A 24,217-nucleotide genomic window follows, 5' to 3' on the forward strand; every position below is an offset into this window, starting at 1 on the left:
CACCTCTGCACCCTGTCCTCTCCAATCCCATCCTTCCTATCATGTGATGACCACAACTGCACAGAGTACTGTAGTTGTGATTCAACCAATGTTTTATACAGCTGTACGATAATCTGCCTGCTCAAATATTCTGTGTCCTGGCTAATGATGCCAAATATTCCAGATGCCTTTTAACCATTTTTCTACTTATGCTGTGCTTCAGCGATCCTTGGACTTGTAAACCAAGGTTCCTCAGTACTGCCTAGGGTCTTACCTTTCATTGTGTGTATAAGTCCTCCCGAAATCCATCACCTTAAATTCTTCAGGATTAACACCACTGCTCTGCCCCTCTTACCAACTCATCAATATCATCTATAGCCAGACTCCCCTCATTATTAACAGCACTGCCAATCTGCAGACTTTGTAATCATCTCTTCTACATTCACATTTAGATCATTAATGCATATGGGGAAAAAAAAATGGTCCTGGCATTGATTTGTGCAGTATACCAATCAATCTTCGACCATTAACCTGTACTTCCTATCACCAAACCAATTTCAGGTCCAGTTTTCCAAATTGCACTGGATCCTATGGGTTTTTAGCCTTTGGATCAGCCCTCTAATGGGGGATCTTGTCAAAGGTCTCATTGCAGTCCATACAGACTACATCAATGGCACTGCCTTTTGACGCACTTAGACACCTCATCGAGAAACTCAGATTAGACAAACAGGATTGCCTTTTAATAAACTCATGTTAACTATCCTTGATCAATTTTTGGCTCTTCAAGTGTAGATTAATCTTGTTCCCTGGAATTTTTTCCAACCATTTCCCTACACTGGCCGGTAATTATTTAGCATATCCCTACTGCCCTTCTTGGATAAAGGTACCCTATTTGCTGTCCTCCAGACATCTGACACCTCTTCTGTGGACAAAGAAGGTTTGAAAATTTCTGTCAGAGCCCCAGCATTCTCCTCCCTTGCATCCCATACCCATAGCAGCCTGGGATATATTTCATCAAGCCTGGAGATTTTTCAAGACCAGAAAGTGAATGGGATCATAATATTCACAGGTGCAGAATTTATTCTAGTGATCTGATTGTGCACTTTTTATATTGGAGCCAGTTTACAAATTTCCTAGTTTGCTGTACAACGTATATACAAAGTATAGACACAAAATGCAAAAATACTTAGAAAAAATGGTGATGAAAAAGCCAGTCAGAATAGCTGCATAGTTAGAGAATGCAGGAGAAAAAGGGACAACATTAGTATAGAATCAGAATCCATTTTAACTGGGATAAAAAAATTAGAAGGATTGGATCACACTAACTGGGCATTCTAGAAATCACAGCTTAATGAAATGAAGGAAAAAATATATAAGCAAATTTATAAAATAATAATCATGAGAGATTTCAATAAATCAGAAGAAATAGAGAAAGGGGAAAGGAAACAGTTTTTGTTTCTTACCAAATAGAAAATAAATGCAAAATGAAAGCAATCGCTGCTGGTTCTCGAATGGGAAATCAACAAATAGAACAATCAAGCACATAGGGGACAACTGGACAATAAAAATCATAGCACAGTAATCAACTATTAATAAGAAAATCAACAGAAGAAAGTCAAAGACCAAAGTATGAAATTGGAAAAAAATGGTTTTAAAGAAATAAAAAATATATAGGAAACAGAAGCAAGATTATGCCCTACAACCCCTTCAGTCTGCTCTGGTATGGAAGTCAGAAATAAGAGATGATGTATTGCAAAAAAAATGTTAGAGTTGTGGGAAATATTTAAAATGATGATGAATAGAGTTCAGGATAAATACAACAGAATATAGTATATAAGTCCACTAAAGGACGTTCTATGATTAACCCACAAATAATGGCAGCAACATATCAGAAACTTTACTTTTTCTCATTATTTAATAGAAAGCTAATAGAGTTCACACGTTATTAGAAAGTTACAAACACAACTTAGAGAGATTGATGATAAATTAAAAAGAAGAAAACATGGTCTAAATGGATTGTATCTGCATTGATTACTGGAAGCGAGAGAAGAGATTAAAAAAGACACTATTACTACCAGTAAATAGGCAAACAGCAAATCTTACTTTTATACCTAAAAAGAGAGGCCATTCAAGGAATTATAAACCAATTAAATAGCTTAATATTAATGTTAAGAAAGATAATGGAATCTTTAAAGTTGTAATGGAGAAATATACAGAAATAGAAAATATAATAACAGATATTTCAAAGAGAATCACCATTAACTGACCTTACTCAATTATTTGAGAAAGCACAGAAAGAGGAATTAAGATGATGCAGTAGATATTACTATGTTAAGATATTCCAAAGGTCTTTGAAAATGAACCATGTTGTCAACTGATATTAGATTAGGAGTTATCAGGAGACGGATAGTCAAACATTGTTCCCTTCCTAATGAATTTCTTTATAAATGTGTGGCAGTCATTTCTTAATTTCAGTTCTGGTCATTAGGCTGTGGATTCAAGTCCATCTCTGGAGACCTGAACACAATTTTCTCCATGAAGAAACCTAATGGAATGCTGCACTCTGATGAGATGTTAACCAAAGCCCCATCTGCTCTCTCAGGTGAACATCTTCTGGTATTTTTGAGTTAACTAGGCCATTGAGCCATAATCACATTGTCTTTTGTGGTTCTTGTTCTGTATACATGATAGAATCAAAGGAATTTAGTAAGTTGTAAAATAGATGGTGAAGTGGTTACAGAAAAAAAATCAGACAGGCAAGAGGTAAGAAGCAGGATTCCACAGAGGTCAGTGTTGGCACCATTGTTGTTCCTCTTTTACATTAGTTATTTGTGCTTAGCAATCAGAAGCATTAGTTTAAACACCTGTGAATGATAGCAAGTTGGAGATGTAATTAACAATGTGTCCAGAATGTCCAGACAAAGAGAAATGGAAAAAGAGAAGAGACACAGTGACACAGATGGTGACAGAGAGCAAAAGTGAGGGAATGAGGTGGGGACAGAACAAGAGAAAGAGATGGTGAATCACTGAAGGTCTCCATGTAAATTGTGCTCTTGTTGTGTTTATTGTCTGTGGGGTTAACTGGTCGTTTGCTCCAGGATTTTAATGTGGTGGTGGAATCTGTTCCATGACTGAGAGGAACTCAAGGTTCAATAACTTTCAGTAATTTGAACAGTTGGATGTTTTGCAAATCTCTTACTCTATTAACTGGGATCAAAACTAGTTACAGATGGTGTAAGCTGACCCTGTTTTACCAGCTGGAGCCTGTTACAGCAGCTCCAAGAGCAAGGGACTTGGGTCAGTCCAGCATAGAACTGTTTCTCTCAGCACCTAGTTATCCAATACACATTGGAAAACAGTTCCTCTCACGGGGCATGTAAGGCCTGTCCTATTGTGTAAACCCATTAAGTAATCTGCTGAGCAAATCAATGGCCCAAGCAACAAATCCAAAAACTCAAACATCAGCCCTGCCCAAACTCTATCACACATCGCAGGAATAACACAGTTCCATAAACAACATAGCCTCCTAACAGTGGTTTAATGTTTAAGGAAAATTATCTGCTACTTCCCCATTATCTTTTATGGCTACATTTGCACCAGTCACCATTAAAAGCTAAACTGCAGAGTCAGAACCCAGTGCCCATTGCAAAAATGTGCTCTCACTTATGCACAGATGCACACAACAGCAGCAACAATCTCCATTTGCACACAACTTTTAACCCAGCAAGATAGTTCAAGATCAGTCACGAGCATTATCAAACAAAATATAGCACTGAGCTATATTGGAGATATTTGTGAGATGACCACTAGCTTTTAAGAGTCATTTTAAAGGAAGAAAGAGAGGCTGGGAGGCATAGAAGTTAAGGGGGTGATTTCCAAAGCTTCAAGTTTTTGGAATTGGATGGTCACAGAGATCTCTGAAGGTTGTTGAACAGGGAATCATTAAGTGATATAGATGGGTGAGGCTATGGAGAAATTTAATAACAAGGATGGGATGAGTGAATCCAAAAATCAAGGCATTGAATGTCTAGCAGCCAATAAAGGTGTGAATGGGCCCTGGTGTGGGTTAGGACACGAGCAGCAGAGTTTTAGATGAGCCCAAATTTAGGCAGATGGGAGAGGAGCTGGGAACAATGGAATAGCAAAGCCTAGCGGTAACAACTGCATGGATATGGGTTTCAGCAGCAGTTGAGCTGAAACAGGGTCAGTTTGGCAATGTTGCCAAGGTAGAAATAGGCAGCCTTAATGAAGGACCAGATCTGAGGCTGGAAGCTCAATGCAAAATCATATAAGATGCCAAGATTATAAATTAACCATTTGATTCAATCACAGATAATTGGCAAACAGACCGATGCAGTCAGTGACCAGGGGACAGGGTCTGTGATAGGGACTGAAGACACTGGGCCACATCGTCCAACACTTAGCTTCTCTTCAGGTCAGAAGGTGGCCAGACCATTGAGGTTCCTCGCTGCTCGCCCAGTCAGTGAATTTCCAATCACCCACTTACTGATCCTCAGTCTCTCACCTACACACAGATCCCTCACCTGCTCAATCAGACTCTCTCCTGATCACCTGGTCTCTCACCTGCTCACCCGGTCTCTCGCCTGCTCACAGGTTTCTCACCTACTAACCTGGTCTCTCATCTGCTCACCCAGTCTCTTACCTGCTCAATGGGCTCTCACCTACTTACCTGGTCTCTCACCCACTCACCCAGTCACCTGCTCACTTGTCTGTCACCTGCTCACTCAGTCTTTCACCTGCTCACAGATCTCTCACTTGCTCACTGGGCTCTCGACCACTCACCCAGTCTTTTACCTGCTCACCAGTCCCTTACTGGGCTGCTGGGAGCAACAAGGTAAGATTTCTTTATTAGTTACATGTACATCAAAACACACAGTAAAATGCATCTTTGCGTGGAATGTTCTGGGGGCAGCCCACAAGTGACGCCAAGCTTCTGGCGCCAACATAGCAGGCCCACAACTCCTAACCCGTACGTCTTTGCAATGTGGAAGGAAGCCGGAGCACCTGGAGGAAACCCACGCAGTCATGGGGAGAACGTACAAACCCCTTACAGACAGTGGCCAGAATTTAACCCGGGTCACTGGTGCTGTAATAGCATTATGCTAACCACTACACTACCGCGCCTGCCCCTCCACTACTGTGCCTGCGCCTTTCTCCTGGCCTTTGCATCAGTGGGTGACCTCTGGTGACAGCAATCCAGGTCTACCAGAATTTCTTGGCACATCTGGACTGCTGAGTAACAGGAGGCCTCAGTTGGAGTGGGGCCCTTGAAGGAATGGGATCCTTAACTCTCTCTGGGACAAGAATCTGGTTAAAGATTTGGGATGTGAAATTGTCCTCCTATCACCAAATTGTTAAACAGGAAAACTCTGGAAGTAAGAAATACTCCTGTGGAAAACTACAAGACTGAAACCTTAGAGTGAACTGCCTGTTCTATGTTATATCAAAAAACCTCTCCTGAAGCGGTAACTCCTGACAACTGAAGAATTTACAATTCATGAGGATTCAGTAGAATGTTAAACCTTGCCATTGCCAATTTACCCAAGGTATCTGGGAGCTGAAGCCAAGATATCAGTGAAGAAAAATGGTACAGATGGCCAGTCAGTATGGAGGCCAATAAGGAGCTGATCATTGCAGGAGCTGATCATTGCAGCAGCTGATCATGCACCCACACCAGTATACAATAAGGATAAAGAGTAGGAGATATAAACATTAGTACTGTAATAAGAAGAGGAGTTGACTGAGATAGTTTAACTCGATAAAGTATTTTTGGTCCAGGCTAACTAGCTGAGGAATGAATATACACAGCAACTATCAGCTATCAATTCCTAAAAGGAAGCAGAATAAGGATAATGGGTTACAGGATCTTCGTCATTTGTTTTGTTGAAAGTTATAAAGTCAAACTTCTATAAGGGGCAGAAGTGTTGGAAGGACTGTTCCTACAGATTTTGGTGACCAAGGCAGCAGATAATGGAAGACTGTGTTGGGAAAAGAAATGTAGAAAAGGGATGGGAAAAGGATATTTGTGAAGCAGGGAGTCCTGTCTGAAAGGCCTTTGAATGATCAGCTGGCTCTATGAGAGAAGAGAAATAGGAAAAACTAGTGTGTTTGTTGGGATTGTATCAGCAGGCTGTGTAATGGTAAACAGATTACAGGGTAGGAGAGGACCATTCTCTTTATAAATATACTGTACCCATCCCTCTTCAAAAGGAGGGGAAATATTCCAAATTCCATGCCAGTGAAAACCTCATCCAGATATTCCTAATCCATTAGACAGATGAACTCCTTCATAGAAATGCCAGATATGAAAAACATAATGCAAATGATTGGTGCTAAGTTATTTTCTTAGAGAGTGCAACGTAATCACTGGTATGTGTGTGTGGCTCCTAATGAACCAGAAGGAGACACACTAAGTGTAGGCACTGCGTGGAGATCAAGGATGCTAACAATCCCACCCAAGGCTTGTAGAAAGGGACAGGTGCTTTGATGATGAAGGATGCTTAAGTGCCGTCTGAGAGTTTTAGTAATTAGAGCAACTGGAATTTGCAACCAAACACTTCATTTAAAGGGGATAAAGAGAAATGAGTGTTGTTAAGTAAATCAGTTGAAACTGTGAAAGTGTAACTATTGCATTTCAGGGGAACTACATTTAATTTTAAATTTCAGTATTTTACTTCGTGATTCATGTGATAGAGATCAGCAAAATTCAGCTTCCATTCACTCGGGGGACTGTCACACCAGGTGCGGGTGAGAATTAAGTGTATTCATTCAACCTCCAGTGAGTAGAATAAGCCTTGCTCTCTGCTCATCACTCCTGTTCCAAGTACCCTTCCTGCCTATTGTGGGATGGAGACTATCTAATCTAGGGCCAACTCCTGGAGGAAAGAAGATGACATGTTAGCAAAAATCAAGCCTTCTCTTTCCACCCAGGTCTCAACTAATCAGCATAGTTCACTTCGCTGAATCTTTGCATAACATGGTTTGTTTCTCACCTTAACACCACTGCCTAACAATGGCTTCCGCCACCAGTGATGCCTTGTAATCTTCATTTGCATAGTGGTGGGTGTAGGGTTGGGGGACATAATGAAGTGGATTGCAGGGAGATGATGGGAGTGGGGGGAGTTGGTGAGAGATTGTACTACAGTGCCTGGTATATTAATTTGCATAATAGTAAAATGAATAATTAATGTTACACTTTGAAAGATAAAAGGAAAATAAACAACATGTTTCCTGCTGCTTCCTTCTGATTTTCATAATTTAATCACTTCCCAAGAAAGGACTGCTTTCATGCCGGCTCCAAACAAGAAATTAAATTTCCATAAACAAGATCAATGAGTCTCCAAATGATCTCAGTATCTTGAATTACACCACTTCAACGGGAGAAGGTGAACAGGCAGAAAAAGGCTTTGGTTGTGGTCCAATTAATGAATTGCTCATTTCAAACTCAGCTTCACTTTGGTAATGCAACTTTGCTCTTTCATCAGATGCAGCAAAGTCTAAGCAGTGTTGAAATAATAAGTATTTAACACAGAGTAATACTGAATATAATGATCAAGTAGTAACAATTTAGCAGTATTATTCAGTGGAGTGTTTGGAGTATTACAGAAAGCAGCAGAGATATAAAAGAAAACTAAGAGTTAGCAGAGAAGGGAATGATATGTTACTAGAAGAAGAGTAAGGGGTCAGCCATTTAAGGCTGAGATGAAAATAAATTTCTTCACATAATGGAATGAAAATCTTTGGAGTTCTCTTTTCCCAAGGGCTGTGAACATTTAAGGTCAAGGACGATGGTGTTTTGGGTACTAGGAGATTCAAAGAAATAGGGAGGATATGTCAAGATGATCTGATTGAATGTGGATTGGGGTTGTGTGGTCTATTCCTGCTTTCAGTTATTTTGTTATTCTACTGAGAGCTGTGATGGAATTATAATGATTAACACAGAGAAGTGTGGTATTATACCTTGCTAGGAAGATGGAAGAAAGGGTGTATGAACTGGTGTGTACAGGAACTGGGAAGTCTGCATGTACGTGTTAGAGATCTGCTTGGGTATAAGATTAAAACTCGACCAAAACTAAAGCCAATGATGGAAAATCAAACACAACTCAAAGCTGAGCATTTATAATTCTTTCCATACCCAACCTGACCTGAAGGCATTAGCAGAACATTACACCTGGACACTGACACTGAATCAGACTTGACATCCATATCTAAAAATGAACTCTAAGCCTGGGAGAAGGTCCTTGTCCACTTTCCATAGACTAATATTTCTGTTTCACCATGGCACTGAGGTAAACTTGAAGCAGACACCCAAAAACAAACCACACACCTGGGCAATATGCCACCTGCATTTTTTTGCCAAATATCACATTGTGCCATCCTCAAGTCGAGTCGAGTTTATTGTCATAGGCACGAGTACATGTATGCACAAGTGCAATAAAAAAAACTTACTTGCAGCAACATCACAGGCACATAGCATCATATAAGCAGCATTCACAAGATAAAGATAAATTAAGCATAAATTATACACAATTTTTACAAGAAAGAATACAATTAGAATAAAAAGAAACAAAGTCCATTTTAGTGCAAAGTGATCAATGTGATCATAGTGTTGCTGAACTGTAATGATTAGGGTTTTGCTAGTTGGTTCAAGAACTGAATGGTTGAAGGGAAGTAGCTGTTCTTGAACCTGGTGGTGTGGGACCTCAGGTTTCTGTACCTCCTGCCTGATGGTAGCTGTGAAAAGATGGCATGGCCCAGATGGTGGGAATCTTTGATGATGGATGTTACTTTCTTGAGGTAGTGCCTCCTGTAGGTACTACCAATGGTGGGGAGGGATGTGCCCGTGATGTATTGGGCAGAGTCCACTACTCTCTGCAGTTTCTGTGCATTCGAATTGCTGTACCAAACCATGATGCAACCAGTCAGGATACTTTCAACAGTACATCTGTAGAAGTTTTTTTAGGCTGTTCGGTGACAAGCCAAACCTCCTTAACCTCCTAAGAAAGTAAAGATGCTGGCATGCTTTCCTTATGATTGTATCTATGTGCTGGGCCCAGGACAGGTCATCTAATATGTTAATGCCCAGGAATTTCAAGCTGCTGACTCTCTCCACCACCTATCCCCCAATGTAAACTATATGTGTTTGCCCTCCTTCCCCTTCCTGAAGTCAACAATCTTAGTTTTGCTGATGTTGAGCAAGAGGTTGTTGTTGTAGCACCACTCAACCAGATGACCAATCTCGCTCCAGTAAGCTGACTCATCGCCACCTGTGATTCATCCAACAATAGTCAGAGAATTTGAAGATGGCATTGGAGCTGTGCTTAGCCACACAGTCATGTGTGTATAGAGAATATAGCAGGGGGACCAAACCTGACGATGACATCCAGAGAACGCACTCCAAGCCTGAGTGAAGCCCCACGTACACTTCCCTGACTGTGGCACCAAGGTAAACTTGCAACCAAAGTGCAAGGAATATGCCCCAAGCTTTACCAATGTTCCTCATCCACTCCCTTGCCAAATACTACTCTGCTGCTGAATGCCAGGCCAGTTTGAAAGAGGCACCTTATCACAAGCAAGAGGATACAACTATATGATAAAGGGTCAGTCATTTAGAACTGAGGAATGTATAAATTTCTTCTCACAGAGGGTGGTGAATCTCTGGATTTTTCTGCCCTGGTGGGTGGTGGAAGTTGGAACATTAGAAGTATTTAAAGTTGAGGTGGATAAGTATTTGATAGGTCAAGGAACAAGGGTATGGAGAAATGGCACAGCAGAGGAATTGAGGCCAGCTTAGATTGGCCATGATCATACTAAGTGGTGGGGCAGGCCCTCTCCTGTTCCTATTTTCTTGTGTTCTTGTGTAGCCAGACCTTCGAACCTGCTCTCCCATTCATCAAGACCCTTCAGCGTTCTCCAGCACTATTCAATATCTTCTGATTTGCTTAATATCCAAAAATCCACCATTCTGTGCTTTGAATAAACACAATGATTGAACCTCCACTGCCTACTGTGGTAGAGAGTTCCAAAGGTTCATCACCTTCTGAGTGAAGAAATTTCTTCTCATCTCAGTCCTAAATGGTCTACTTATTATTCTGAATCTGTGCCCTTATTTCTGGATCCATCAGTCAGAGGAAACATCATCCCTGCATCTGTCCTGTCAAATGTTTTGAGAAATTTGTAAATTTCAATGAGATCTCCTCTCATTCTTCTAAACTCTAGAATACAATTTCAGTCTGCTCATATGGCAAATTCAGCATTACTGAAGCAAGTCCGGTGAATCTTTGCTGTAATATCCAATACTCCAGTTTGAATGTTTTATGTAATTGTAATGACATAAAATATCTATTAATACCTCTACGTGACCTTGCTTCCAATGGGGAAGCAGAGAGATCTATATGGATGTTAAAAGATGCCTTCAAGAAATAGCATGAACTATCAATTGGTTAACTTCTTCCTTAAATACCATAGAATACCACACTCTACTATGGGCTGTATTCTGGTGGAGTGGTTGACACCTTGTCATATTTGCGTATGATTGAGCCACAGATTAACTAAGAACAGAGAGCAGAGAGGCGATGACCTAAGGCATAAAAAAGTGGAAAAGTCAAAGTCAGCAGCCCAGTGATCACCTGCGAAGCTTGGCAGTGGGACCTCAGTGACATAGTTCAAGTCTACAATAAAGAAAAGTATTTGGTACACACTGGAAATAGGGTTAGAAGTGTCCATGTTAATTAAGTGATCACAACAAGTGACATACCTGCAGATACTGAAGTGAGGTGAGTAGATGAATCTTCGCCTAATGTTGACAGTCACAGCTCCCACCCTTGGAGCTCAGCTAACCCTGAACTAGGAGCAGGCTGATTCAGAGAGAAAACAGCTTGCTGCTTGGCAACACACCAGTCCTGCTGATAGGGAGCAAGAATTGTGATCTATGATGTTCTTGTCAGCCTTGGCTGGACAGCTGTTCAATCTTAGTAATGTCACATGAATGCACCATTGTCTGTCCACTACCAATTGCCAGGGCTGGAAAGGAGACTCCTGTCCTTCTCCAGATGTCATGATCTCTCCTGCACCCACTGGTTCTCAGGCACTGTTTCTGCCAGTGCACCCAAGCCAGTTTTCCCAGGCTGTAGGCACACCAGTTGGCACCTTGCAGCCTGGAACCAGCCCAACATGGGCACCAACTCATTAAGGGCATCCTGAGAGGACATCACATCAGCTCAGAGCCAAGAACTGGGCCAACCATCGAGCAGTGAGGCAGCCATAAAAGAAGCATTGCGTGGAGTTTCCAATCCTACATGGAAAAGCAGAAAAACCAAGAGGCACTAGTGAAGAATGTTGGTTTCAATATTTGAGTGAGCTTCCTTTGCAACAAATATTTAGTTCCATTAAATTGTGTTTATTATATTTTCAGCTCATGTTGAGTGAAGATATTTAACTGAGTAAGGATTCTACTCATACTTTTCATTCCTAGGTTGGTTTCCTTGCAATGTTTGTGCAGCTATCATTTCTGTTGTACAGCTGCCCAAGATGAAGGCCTCTGTAAATAGAAGCAAGTTGCACCTTATTGCCATGTGCTGTAAGAGTATAAAGTCCCATTCTTGTGTGATAAATGTCCATTCCTGAGATAAGCTTAATTAGATCATTCAAAGAAGGGGACAGTGTGTTTAGCAATCTAGGGCATCATGTCAAGCCAAATCGAGTTATCCAGACTATCTTATGGAGATACAGACACAGCCCACTATTGTCGAGCTCCCTCACAGCACAATCATTTACAGGTGCCAATAAAAGTGGACTCATCCAGATGGTTCAAAGTCTTATATTCTTGAGGTACTCTGGAGGCAGAGATTTCAGAAAATGAACAGTAGTACGGAGTGAATGCTGTACAAGTCTGCTCCTATAAGCAAAGCCAATAGCCAGTGAGTTAAGCTGCCTTTATAAAAGTGAGAAGAATCGCAGAAGAGTAGAGATAGATTTATCAGCTTGAACCACATTGCTGTACATTTCCAATGTCATGTTCCTTTAGGAGAGACTTTGGGAGCACCAGGATTGGCAGAGAACCATGTATAATGTTCAGTCTGTAACTGTACAGAACAATGTGCCCAATGGTGTTTGAGATTTGGTTGCAATTTCAAATGAGTCCATGAGGTGCCTTGGTATTCCGTTGAATCGAGGAGAATAGTAGGTGGCTTACTAACTTCATTGAGTGGCCCTGCAACTTTGTGTTGTTCTGATCCTAAATATCCATCAATGCATTTGACTGCAACTGTTCTTAAGTGGGCCATTTGATGAGGTCTTGCAAATGGGAGATGCTGCTTGCCATGATAGTATTCAGCCATTGAAGAGATTAATATAAAGTACAACAGTTGTTAGGCATGAAACGTGAAGACAACTGTATGGACAATGAGGAATAACTTTCATACTTTTCTAAAGCTGTATGATGAGAATTTTCACTTGTTCAGTAAGTATTTTGTTCTGATATACATTAAGAGCTGAAGCGGTAATTTTAGATAGACGTTATCTTCCATAAATAGCTATGTCCATCTTAAGCTAAATAACTTTCTTTAATTTATAATTGCAGTATGACTGCTGTGCAAAGGTGAGTGTGATTCATTGTCTCACACTGTGAAGACTATAACTAATATACTCTGATGCCTTAAATGACCCTGAAATGTGTGTGTGATTTGCGAATGAAGGCGCAAGAAGAAAGGGAATGTATAAGGATGTAGGCTGAACAGTTTCCCATCAGCTCCAAAGATTAATTTCACTGCCACAGAAAGTTTGTTGGGGATGAATTGCAACACTGGCCAGAAAGATTGGGAAAACTGTCGGGGGCTGCACCTGTAGCTTGTGGGCAACAGATGGCAGTGTTGTGCCACTAATAGCAAGAGGTGGCCTGGAAATTAAAAAAAACATGTAGGAAATCTGAAATAACAATAAAAATGCTGGAAACACTCTGCAAGTCAGTCAGCATCTATGTAAAGAGAAGCAGAGTTGATGTTTCAGGTCAAAGACCCTTTGCCAGAACTGAGTAGGGTCACATTGGGCTCAGATGTGAAGGCATTTTCTTAGAAGGACAAGAATTCCCAGCATTCGCTGACCCCTGGATCAGGGCCGGAGCAACACGTGGAGAAGGAAAAATGGACAATGTGTGGCAGAAGACAGTGCTCAGTGATATACTCACCACTAGCAAATCTATCATTTTCCTCGCCAATATTACGGGATATTGTACATACTTTGTCACTTTCATTTCCACAAGCACCTGATTCCAGCTTTTCTCAAACTATCCTTGTTGTGAGGCATTATGTCTGATTGTAACTGGGAAGACCAGCCCATCAGTTACAACTCATTGTTCATGATTAACCTGTCATTTACTTGTGGTTATCTATCAATTACTGGGTTTAATCTGTCAATCACCAGGATCAGCAAACTCTTCAGGGTTTCTAACACTGTGGTAGACCGGGATTCAAGGCCCATATCAACACTTCCCGAACAAAAAGAGCATATGCAGTACAGAAAAAGAAGTACAAATCTTACTGCACATTAATTGCAATTTGGCCTCACTTTGTATCCTAGGTACTGTAATATGGTTGATATTGAGATATTTAAGTAGTACTTCTAATATACAGAATTTGAGAATGGTAATCCTTGCATGGACCCTACAACAGTTATCCCAATCCTGGCACAACCTTGGATCACCCTCCATATCGCTACAAAGGTTCCAACACTTCTGATTGGCCAACTTGCCAGTTACAGAGGCAGGGAGTGCCTATCAATCACTGGGCCCAGATTGGTAGCCTGTCAATCAACAGGAACAATCTGTCCATCATCATGGCTTAACCCGAAAACACCAGTACTAATCGCTAGGCTTAAATAATTCACCATGTCGACGCCAGTCTCCATCAACCTCCTAAATTTCCTTTCTCGTTCTATCCCTTCTGTTCGGTCCTGTGTTTCATTTCATTTCTATTGTGGATCTCTTCACTCGTTCAGTCCCAACTCTCAGGTCTCCTTTCTGTGCCACAGTCTACTGTCAGGCCAAGTCTGACAGCACCACCCATATGGGACTTCTCCTAATCTATCAAAGGGTCATTCGCGACTTTGCGCTACCCAAAACTGCACACCCTGCTCCTTCCATATGAGTATAACCTGCTTATTATAACTTGGAAATGGAGAAAGCCTAGGTCATATTCTTCCAGTCCTCTGTGATTATAGAGGTAATATGTGGATAATGAAGGATTGCAAATGTCTCACCTTTGTTTAAAAATGGTGAGATGGATTCGTCAGCCTAATGGTGATGGGGAACCTTTATAAACCTTTAAATTAATTTTTCCAGGATGTGGGCATGCTGTTTTACTGAATCAATTTAATATTTTAAACATCTTGATTAGATCATCCTTAATCATCTAATGAATGAAAATTGTTATTTTAAAATTATTATTTTTAGTTACTTAATTATAATGATTGATAGAAAATGGCAGTCTTTCTAGTAAAGGTACTCACAAAGTTTTGTTGGGCAGGAAGTTCAGGATCAAGATCTAGCAACTACAAAAGAATAGAAATAATATACTTCCAAGTTAGTGTAGTGTGTGACTTGGAGGAGAATCTGCAGATGATGGTATTCCTATGTGTACTGCCCCTGCCCCTGTCCCTGGCGATGGGTTTGGAAGGTGCTGCCTGAGTAGTCTGGGCAAATAATGGAGTGCAATTGGTTGATGGTATACACTGTAGTCATGGTGTGCTTGGTGGGTAAGGGAATAAATGTGGTAGAAGGGGTGCCAAATAAGCAGCTGTTTTGTCCTGTTAAGTTGCTTGAGTTGTTGAAGCTGCATTTATCCAGGCAAGTAGAGAGTATTCCATCCATGCTCTTGTAAATATTGGAAAAGGCTTTAGGGAGAGGGGGCAGGAGTGAATTTCTTGCTGCAGGCTATGCAGCCTCTGACTTACTTCAGTAGATGCTGTTTATGTGCGGCCTGTCTGGTTGACTTTTTGGTCATTGGTGACCCTATCTCTGCCCCCAATGTGTTGATGGTGGGGACTCAGCCATGGTAATGCCATTGAATGTCAAGGGTAAATGGTTAGACTCTCTCATGTCGGAGATGGTCATTGCCTGCCTTTTGCATGGTGTAAATCTTAATTGCCATGAGTAGCCCAAACCTGAACTGTTATCGCGGTTTTGCTGTGAGCAGCAGCACACACAAAATGCTGGAGGAACTCAGATCGGTCGGCATCTATGGAGGGAAATAAACAGTCAATGTTTTGAGTTGAGACCCTTCATCAAGACTGGAAAGGAAGCAGGCAGAAGCCAGAATAAGAAGGTCAGGGGAGGGGGAGGCGCACAAGCTGGCTCACTGTTTATTTCCCTCCATAGATGCTGCCTGACCTGCTGAGTTCCTCCAGCATTTTGTGTGTGTTGCTCCAGATTCCAGCACCTGCAGAATCTCTTGTGTCTCTGCTTTGATACGAGCAGGCATGGACTAATTCAGTGTCTGAGGAGTTCTGAATGGAATTGAACATTGTTCCATCATTTGTGAGCATCCCCACGTGACCTGAAGTTGGATGAAAGGTTATTGATGAAGCAGTTGAGGATGATTGGGCCCAAGATACTGTCCTACATGAGAGTGGGATGATTAAACTCTAACAACCACAACCATCTTCCTTTGTTCGAGGAATGGCTCCCACAATTGGGATGTTTTCCCCTTGCTGCCTATCAATGTTATCAGGGCCCCCTTATATCATTTTCAATCAAATGCTGCTTTTGGTGTAGAGAGTGGTCATTTTTCCTCATTTCTGGAATTCAATTATTCGGTCCATGTTTGAACAATGACCATCTGTTGTCAAGTAGTCCTGTCAAAGCCCAAATAAAGCACCAGTAAAAAGGTCATTGATGAGAAATTGCCACTTGGTAGCGCTGTTGTAGACAATTGCCCGCATTTTGTGAACAGGATAACATGAGCAATTTTCACATGGAGTGTTGTTGCTATACTTAAACAACTTGACTGGATGCATGGATAATTCTGAGTGCATCTCTACTTAAACAGCCTGGATGTTATTAGGTCCCATAGACATTATTGTATCCAGTGTTAGACATTTTGTGATACCATCTGCAGTGAATCAAACTGGCTGAAGATTGGCTTCTGTGATGAAGTGGATCTCAGGAGGAGATCTGGGCAAAACTAAATAGTATTTAGAAACATATGGGTTAATAACTTAGTTGACTTTCAACTGCCTTCTCAGTTCAATGGCAATTAAGAATGGAAAATAAATGTTGGCCAGTGACATCCTCATGCTATGAATGATTAAATAAAAAAGTTATTTAAGATTGAATGTACTTACATTGGAGGCAGTGCAGAAAAGGTTCATTAGGTTGATTCCTGGGATGAAGGTGTTAAAATATGCAGAAAGGTTCAGCAAGATATGCCTATACTCACTGGAGTAAAAGAGAATGAGAACTAATCTTATTGAATCAGTGAGGGATTGAGAGTGTGGATGTTGAGAGGATGTTTTCTCTAGTGGTATAACTAGAACAAGGGAGCATAGTTTCAGAATAATGGGGTGCCACATTTCAGACAGGTAAGGAGAATTTTTTTTCTCAGATAGTTGTGCCCTTTCTCTTGAGGGAGTGGCAGTACGTAGCAGTGCTGCCCTAGACCTCTGACAGCCTGGGTTGAATCCTGACCCCTGGTGCAAACTGTGTGAAGTTTCCATATTATTACCATGGCAGTTTGGATTTCCCCAGGGTGCTCCAGTTTCCTCCCACAGCCCAAAGATGTACTGGTTAACATGTGAGAGAAAATGGATGACAGGGTGATAAAATGGGAGAATAGTACCGATGGAAATGTGCTGGGACTGGCATAGACTCCATGGACTAAAAGACCTCTTTCTATGTTGTAAGGAAATATTTAATATGTATCTGAATCATTGGAATTCTCAATCTCTGACCAATGGAGGCAGAATTGTTGAATATATTCAAGGCAGAGACTGACAGACATTTAATCTAAAAGGGAGTTAAGGAGTTAGAGGGAGAAAGCAGGAAATTGGTGTTGAGGCCATGATTAGATCAGCCATAATCTTATTGAATGACAGAGCAGGTTCAAGGGGCCATGTGTTTTTATGTTCTACTTGCCTTTTTGTTAAACTTGCGTTTTACTATTTTGTTTTGTGTTCCTTAATACTTAAGTTTTAAATTTTCCTTTGCTTTCCTAATTACATTTTTTAAACTTGCCTCATAATCTGTTATTTCCTTTTGTCATATGTGTCCATATATTTAGTATATGCCTCTTTCCTTGACCTCAATACTTCCTTTGTGTTTTTATTTATCCATGATATCTCATTGATGTTCCCAGCATATTTTTCCCCCTAGGCTTTATTGAGTATAAAAAGATAACAGAATGTATTGATGAGGACAGTGTGATTGATGAAGTCTACACAGACTTTAGTAAGGCCTTTGACAAGATCCTACATGGTCCAAATGGTTTGAGCCCATGGGAACCAAGGTAAGCTAGTAAATCGGATAATAGGCAGAAGGTAATTGTGGAGAGTTGTTTTTGTGACACAAAAATTACTGTTGTTGTTGATAGTGAGGAGGACAGTCATAGCCAACCAGATGATATTGATCAATTGGTAACATGGACAGAGAAATGGCAAATGGAATTTAATCGAGATAAGTGTGAGCCAGTGTACTTTGGGAGGACAGTTAAGGGTAGGACATTCACCATGAATGGTAGGCACCGAGGGATTATTGAGGAATAGAGGGACCTTGGTCGAATGATCCCTTAAGCTGACAGCACAGGAGGTTATCATACAACATTTGTTTAGGCCACAGATGGAGTATTGTGTACTGTTCTGGTTGCCACATTTAGGAAAGACATGATTGCACTGGAGAGAATGCAGAGGAGAGTGTGATTCTTTTCTCCAATCTGTAACCCTGGTCTTTATTAAAGCTTTGTTCTTCTCAATTATTATCTTTAAGCATAGGATTATGGACTATTCCCTAAATGTTCCTCTAGTCATCTTATCTGCTCAGATTAATTTCTCAACACAAGATCCAATGGTGAACCCTGCCACATTGGACTACTTACACATTGGATTAGAAAGAAGTCCTGAGTACATTGTACAAAAGCATCCTCTTTGCCTTTCCCTTCTGCTCGATTATTTCTTGAGTAGATGCTATTCCCACATATTTATTCCCTTGATCCCATTTACTTATTCCCCTAATTGGATGTGACAGAACTTGAGATGGAGATTTAGGACAATGTTGCTGGGAGAATTTTACTTACAAGGTGGAGCAGGTTTTGGAACAAAGGAGCCTGAGGGAAGGTGTTGTATAAAACTGGTCTGTAATCTATCCCTAATAGTGTGATTCATCTTTCATAATCTTTAATCTCTATCACCTTAATTCTACTGTGTCATTTCTGTTTCTACTGAAATTATGCTACCTTTAATAAATATAGCAACTCTACCTCCCTTTCCCCCAATACTTTTGCTTTTTTTTCTATGTTTCTATTAAGAGGCTTTTCCCCAGGGTTGAATTGGTGGCCACAAGAAGACATAGGTTTAAAGTGCTGGGGAGTAGATATAGAGGAGATGTCAGGGGTAAGTTTTTTTTACTCAGAGTGGTGAGTGCGTGGAATGGGCTGCCGGAAATGGTGGTGGAGGCGGATACGATAGGGTCTTTCAAGAGACTGTTAGATAGGTACATGGAGCTGAGCAAAATAGAGGGCTGTGGGTAAGCCTAGTAATTTCTAGGGTAGGGACATGTTCGTCACAACTTTGTGGGCTGAAGGGCCTGAATTGTGCTATAGTTTTTCTATGTTTCTAAATGTGTTGTACTCTACAATACTCATTTTTCATTCAGATATAGGGATTTTAAGAAGGCATCCAGAATACTAAACATTATTGGCCAAGGCATACAGTGTAATAAGATCACGCTGGAATTGTGTAAAGCACTGGTTGGGCTATTACTTGGGTATTGCTCACAACTTGAAGGATGTGACAGAACTTGAGATGGAGATTTAGGACAATGTTGCTGGGAGAATTTTACTAAGAAGGTGGAACAGGTTTTGGAACAAAGGAGCCTGAGGGAAGATGTTGTATAAAACTAAGAGGACAGAATGAACAAGTAGGACCTGTTTCCCTTAGCAGAAAGATTAATAACTTAGCAACATAACATTAAAATTAGAACAGAAAATGCTGGATATCATCAGCAGGTCAAGCATCATGTTCTCTTAGCAGAGAGGTTGATAACTCAGTAACGTAAACTTAAAGTTAGAACAGAAAATGCCGAAGCATTCAGCAGGTCAAACAATACCTGGGAAGAGAGAAACAGAGTTAACCTTTCAGGTTAATGACCCTTCTTCAGAATAGGAAAATGTAGAAACTGGGCATATTTGAACTGGCAGAAAAGGAAAAGGAATGACGACAAAGGGAATGTCTGTCATAGGGTAGAGACCAAGAGATGGCAGATGACACAGATTGATGTTGACAAGGAGGGCACTGAGGGCTGGTTAGTGACAGGTAATTTGACTGGGAAAGATGTCAATTGAGGGAGAACAAATACCTCTGGAACTGTGGGGGGAATAAAAGAACACAGCAGTTGCTGGAAATGTGAAACAAGGGTGAAAGCTGGGAAAGCCCAACTAATCATGCAGCTTCTGGACAGAGAGAGCTGGCCTGGATTACAAAGCAAAAATTTCAGATGCTGAAAATCTGAAAACTAAAACTGAGTGCTTCAAGCACTCAGTAGACTCAGCACTGCCCACAGAGAAAGAGTTAACATCACAGGCCAGTGACCCCACACCATCCTATTCATCCCTTTCTGCAACATAAAACTCATTTGTGTTCTCCATTTCAGTTCTGAGGGTCTTTGACCTGAAACGCTATCACTGCTTCTCTCTCTGTAAACGTTGCCCATCTTGCTGCATATTCTGTTTTTATTTCAGATTTTCAGCACCTGGAGATATTTTTGTTATATATTTTTTTCCCTTCCAAGGGAGTTTTAGAAGAGCTCATAATACATGCTCTGCTGATTTTGGATGATTTTCCCTCTAAAGTCAAAGTAGAATTTATTGTCATATGCACAGATGTAATGAAAAACTTACTTCCAGCAGCATCAGAGGCACATAGCATTACAAACACAGCATTCACAAGAAAAACAAAAATTATACAACATTATATAAGAAAGAGCACAACTAGAACAAAAAAAAAGTCCATTGTATTGCAAAGTGGCCATAGTGTTGCTAAACTGAGGTAGTGATTAGGGTTGCGCAAGTTGGTTCAAGAACCGAATGGTTGAAGGGAAGTAGCTGCTCTTAGAACCTGCCTTTTACACACGTCTTAATTCTTCTGATCTGTTTCCAGAGAAATTGCAAGCGATCAGATTATAATCCTGACATTCTAACTTCAGAGGTGGTTCTTTTAATTTACTTGCTAAGTATATTTTCAGTGGAATAGCTCCCCGTTCCTAACCACGTAATTTGTTCTTTGGACCATAGCAACTAGCTTTTCCCACGTCCTCTTACCGAGTTTTTGCGCACTCCATCCCACCTTCCGCCACCGAGGTTGTGCCCCCAGTTTGCTCCCTATTCTGCTGCCTCATTGGAGATAAGGAGCTGCCCTTCCTGAGAGCGGTGCCAGCGACCTCATCCATGTTGGACCCGGGACTTTGACAGCAAGCGGCTGAGGCGCCAGGGTGGTTGTCAAGGGAGAAGTGCCTCATATTATGGGTTGCTGGGTGAGTGCGGGCCGGATAGGAAGGCGGTTGCCACGGACCTGGGGCGTGCTTCATATTATGGTCTGTCTGGCCGGTTGCTCCACGCCTCCCACCCCCTCGGCGCAGGCGCGCTGTGAGCGGGATGGCGGCGGAACGATGCTGACGCCTGGTAGCGCAGGCTGTGCTCAGCAGCAGCAGCAGCAGCGACACAGCCATGGCCCGGCTGGCCGACTACTTTGTGCTGGTGGGCTACGATCACGACAAACGCGGTGAGTGCGGCAGGGCCGGGTCCAGGCCCAGACCGAGCTTTCGGCCGCCGACTGCTCTCCCATCCGCGTTCCCATACCTACTCCGCCCGGCTCAATACTGCAGCCCTGGGACCTGAGGCCCAGCGGAGGGTGTGGGAGGAGGGAGGGACCTGGTTGAGGGTAAGGGGGAGATAGAGTTGGGAGGGAGGAAGAGGAGACGTGATGTTGATAGGGAGGATAGTGAGGAGAGATAGTTGGGGGGGGGGAATGAGACAAGGAGAATTACTGGAGGACAAGGTGGGTTAGTGATGCAGGGACATAGGATGAGATCAGGAGTGAGAAGCTGTAAAGATGGGTGGGAGATTCGGCAAGGATAATGGAAGAAGACTAGAGTAGGTGAAGATGGACAGAGATGATAGCGAGAGGGAGGGTGCCTGAGGGGATCGTGTGCATGGTGATGGGTCTGAAGTGATCATTTTTTTAAGGGTGAGGAGTGACAGGTAAAGTCATGCAGCATGTAAACAGTCCTTCCGGCCCAACTTGCCTGTGCTGACTGAGGTGTCTTCCTGAGCTAGTCCCATTTACCTGGATTTGGCCCATCGCCCTTTAAAACTTTCCTTCCGTGTACCTGTCCAAATGTCTTAAATATGGTAATTGTGCTGACTTCTACAACTTGCTCTGGCAGCTTGTTCCATACACTCTGGTGTGGGACAACTTGCCCCTCAGGTCCCCTTTAAATATTTTCCCTATTGCGTTAAACCTATGCCTTCTAGTTTTAAACTTCCCTACTCTGGTGGGGGGGGGGGGGGAGACTGTGACCATCCACCTTATCTATGCCTCTCAAGATTTTATAAACCTCTATAAGGTCCCTTTTTAGCCTTCGCTCTAGGGAAAACAGTCCCAGGCTATCCATTCTCTCCTTATAACTCAAGCTATCCGGTCCCAGTAATACCCTCTTGAGACATGGGGTAGGGAGTGAAGACATGGAGAAAAGTGAATGCAAGTTAGACTTATAGGGAACAAGTTAGTGGTCGGATTGGCTTGTTTGTTTAAAGTGTAATGACTTTATGCCACAGAAGAGCAATGGGAGTATATGACACAAGGACAAATCTGTAAACGCAGTGAGAATTACATTTTTGATGAATGAAAGTTTGATAGATGTGCTAATTTTCATTGCTGTATTTATACATTATAAGTCATTTATCTTAGTAACTTGTGGAAATTTCAGACTGAATTGATAAGTGGCAATCTTGGAGAATATGCTGTTTTGTATTAATGTTTGTTTCTGGTGAGTCATTTTAGTTTTATAAGATTGCCCACGTGCAATTTTGTTTCTGAGAATGTCAGTAACATGGGGTACTTGGGAAAGGTCTTTGGATGTCATCAGCATGGACTTGCAGAAGGCATTAGAAAAGGATCTGCACAAATTATCGTTAGCAAAATATAGTGGTATGGAATTGGATGTCCTATCATGACTTGGAACAGTAATTGGTTGGGAGGTGAGAGAGAGAGTAGGGAAAATCTAACAATATATTAGTGAAATATGATGAATAGTGTTCCCACTGATCTGTACTGGGTTATTTGTTTTTCACTATATGCATCAATATAAGAATAGTGTTGAATATCTGTCCACAGGTGACACCAAGTTGGGAGGAACAGTTTATATTAGATGAATATGAAGTTGAATTTGTCTGTGAATAGGAAAAGTGGCACTTGAGGTCAATGTGAGGAAGTGTGATATTCTGTACAAGATTTAATGGCATTCCACGTGGCAAGTTACTAGAAACTGAAGGTACAGATAGATTTGTGCATGCATGTGAATCAGTTATAAGCTGTTCCATAGGTACAAGCAGTAAGAGGGTTATTAGAATGTTGTACACTATCTCAAGATGATGGAATACAAGGCCTAGAAAGTACAGTATGGAACCTTATTTAAATACCATTTCTGGTACTGTGGTAAGTTGTAAGGACTGTTGTGGAAGGTGACAAAAATGTAAAGATAAAAAGCAAGAAACTGACAGGGGATTTTAAATGACTAATCATTAGAGAAGCCACTCTGGAGTGGTAGCTAGATAGTGTAGTGCAGTAGAACTCAAGATTGAGATCAATCCTGTTATGGAAGATTGAAGGATGCGCTGTTTAAATTGTTTATTAGGAATTGAGGGAAAGAGTAGAATAGAAATAAAATGCTGCAGATGTTGGAAATACTGAAATAAAAACAAAATGCGTGAAATGCTCGGCAAGTCAAAGAAAAAGTTTATGTTTTAGGTTGATAATATTTCATTTCATATTTTCCTGCTGTTCCGTGAAACAAGCAGAATCAAACTTGTAACACTTTGCAGGAAAGATGATATCTCTGACAATGCAGCAGCCCTTCAAAACTCTGAAACCGTGTTGAATTTTGTGAAATCTGTGGCTTGAACCCACAACTTTTGACTCTGAGTGAAGAGTGCTGCCACTGAGCCAAAATGAGTAAAGAATATGAATTTTGTGCAATGAATGTCAAACTCGGTGTTTCTCAATCTTTTAATTAGCATAACTCCAGTTGAGTGCAAGATTTTTTTGCAACTTCAAAATGATACTGATAGCAAATCTGTCACCCATATCAGTAGGGGGAAGAAATCAAACTAAAATGACACTGACAAACATCTTTGCAATCTTATGTTATATCTTTTCAACCTTATGTTATATCTTTGCAATTTCAGAGTCATGATGGGAACCACTGACCTTAACCAACTAAAAAGTCTAAAACAGTGGAAGCATTTTGGCTCTTATTCCAACAATTTGTCAAAATTCTGTTCTTGCTAGTTTGGTATGAACTACAGTTTTAACCAATTTGCACTGAATTTCAGAAATCACATTTTTGTTTATAAATTAAAGCAGAATTGATCTTATTATTGAGTTATATTGCACTATACAGTGTTTCTACCATTCCAGAATGGCTTTTCTAATGATTAGCCATTTAATACCCCTCTGTCAGTGTCTTGCCTTTTATCTCTGCAGTTTTGTATTTAACTAACAGCCTTTCTAGTGGAAATTTGTCAAGCTGCCTTCTGGAAGGCTAAATCCAAAGGGCTTTCCTCAATTATGAAGAAAGTTGATTTAGGGTTTTTATGAACTTGGGATGTCCACACAACTTTATGACAGGTGAAGTACTTTTGAAGCAAAGTCACTGGTTATGTAGAAATAGTGCAAGATCGGGCTGGACTTTCCCTTTCTGAACTAATTGTTGGGAGTGTTTTTACTGGCTTAATCTTGT

General features: G+C 41.2%; 2 protein-coding genes across 2 annotated transcripts in view; one reads left to right on the forward strand and one right to left on the reverse strand.

The window, feature by feature from the left end:
* The window catches only part of miox (myo-inositol oxygenase), a 33,459-nt gene extending 12,811 nt beyond the window's left edge, over window positions 1–20,648 (reverse strand). The window contains exon 1 of the mRNA XM_052033403.1: window positions 20,520–20,648. The gene's annotated coding sequence lies outside the window, so the exon portion shown is untranslated. The remainder of the gene's footprint in view (window positions 1–20,519) is intronic.
* A 190-nt stretch (window positions 20,649–20,838) lies between these two features.
* The window catches only part of sbf1 (SET binding factor 1), a 141,394-nt gene continuing 138,015 nt past the window's right edge, over window positions 20,839–24,217 (forward strand). The window contains 1 exon segment of the mRNA XM_052033617.1: window positions 20,839–20,979. Within this exon segment, the coding sequence (XP_051889577.1) occupies window positions 20,925–20,979 (55 nt within the window). The 5' untranslated portion in view covers window positions 20,839–20,924.

Source organism: Pristis pectinata, chromosome 19 (genome assembly GCF_009764475.1).
Source record: "Pristis pectinata isolate sPriPec2 chromosome 19, sPriPec2.1.pri, whole genome shotgun sequence".
Lineage (NCBI taxonomy): Eukaryota > Metazoa > Chordata > Chondrichthyes > Rhinopristiformes > Pristidae > Pristis > Pristis pectinata.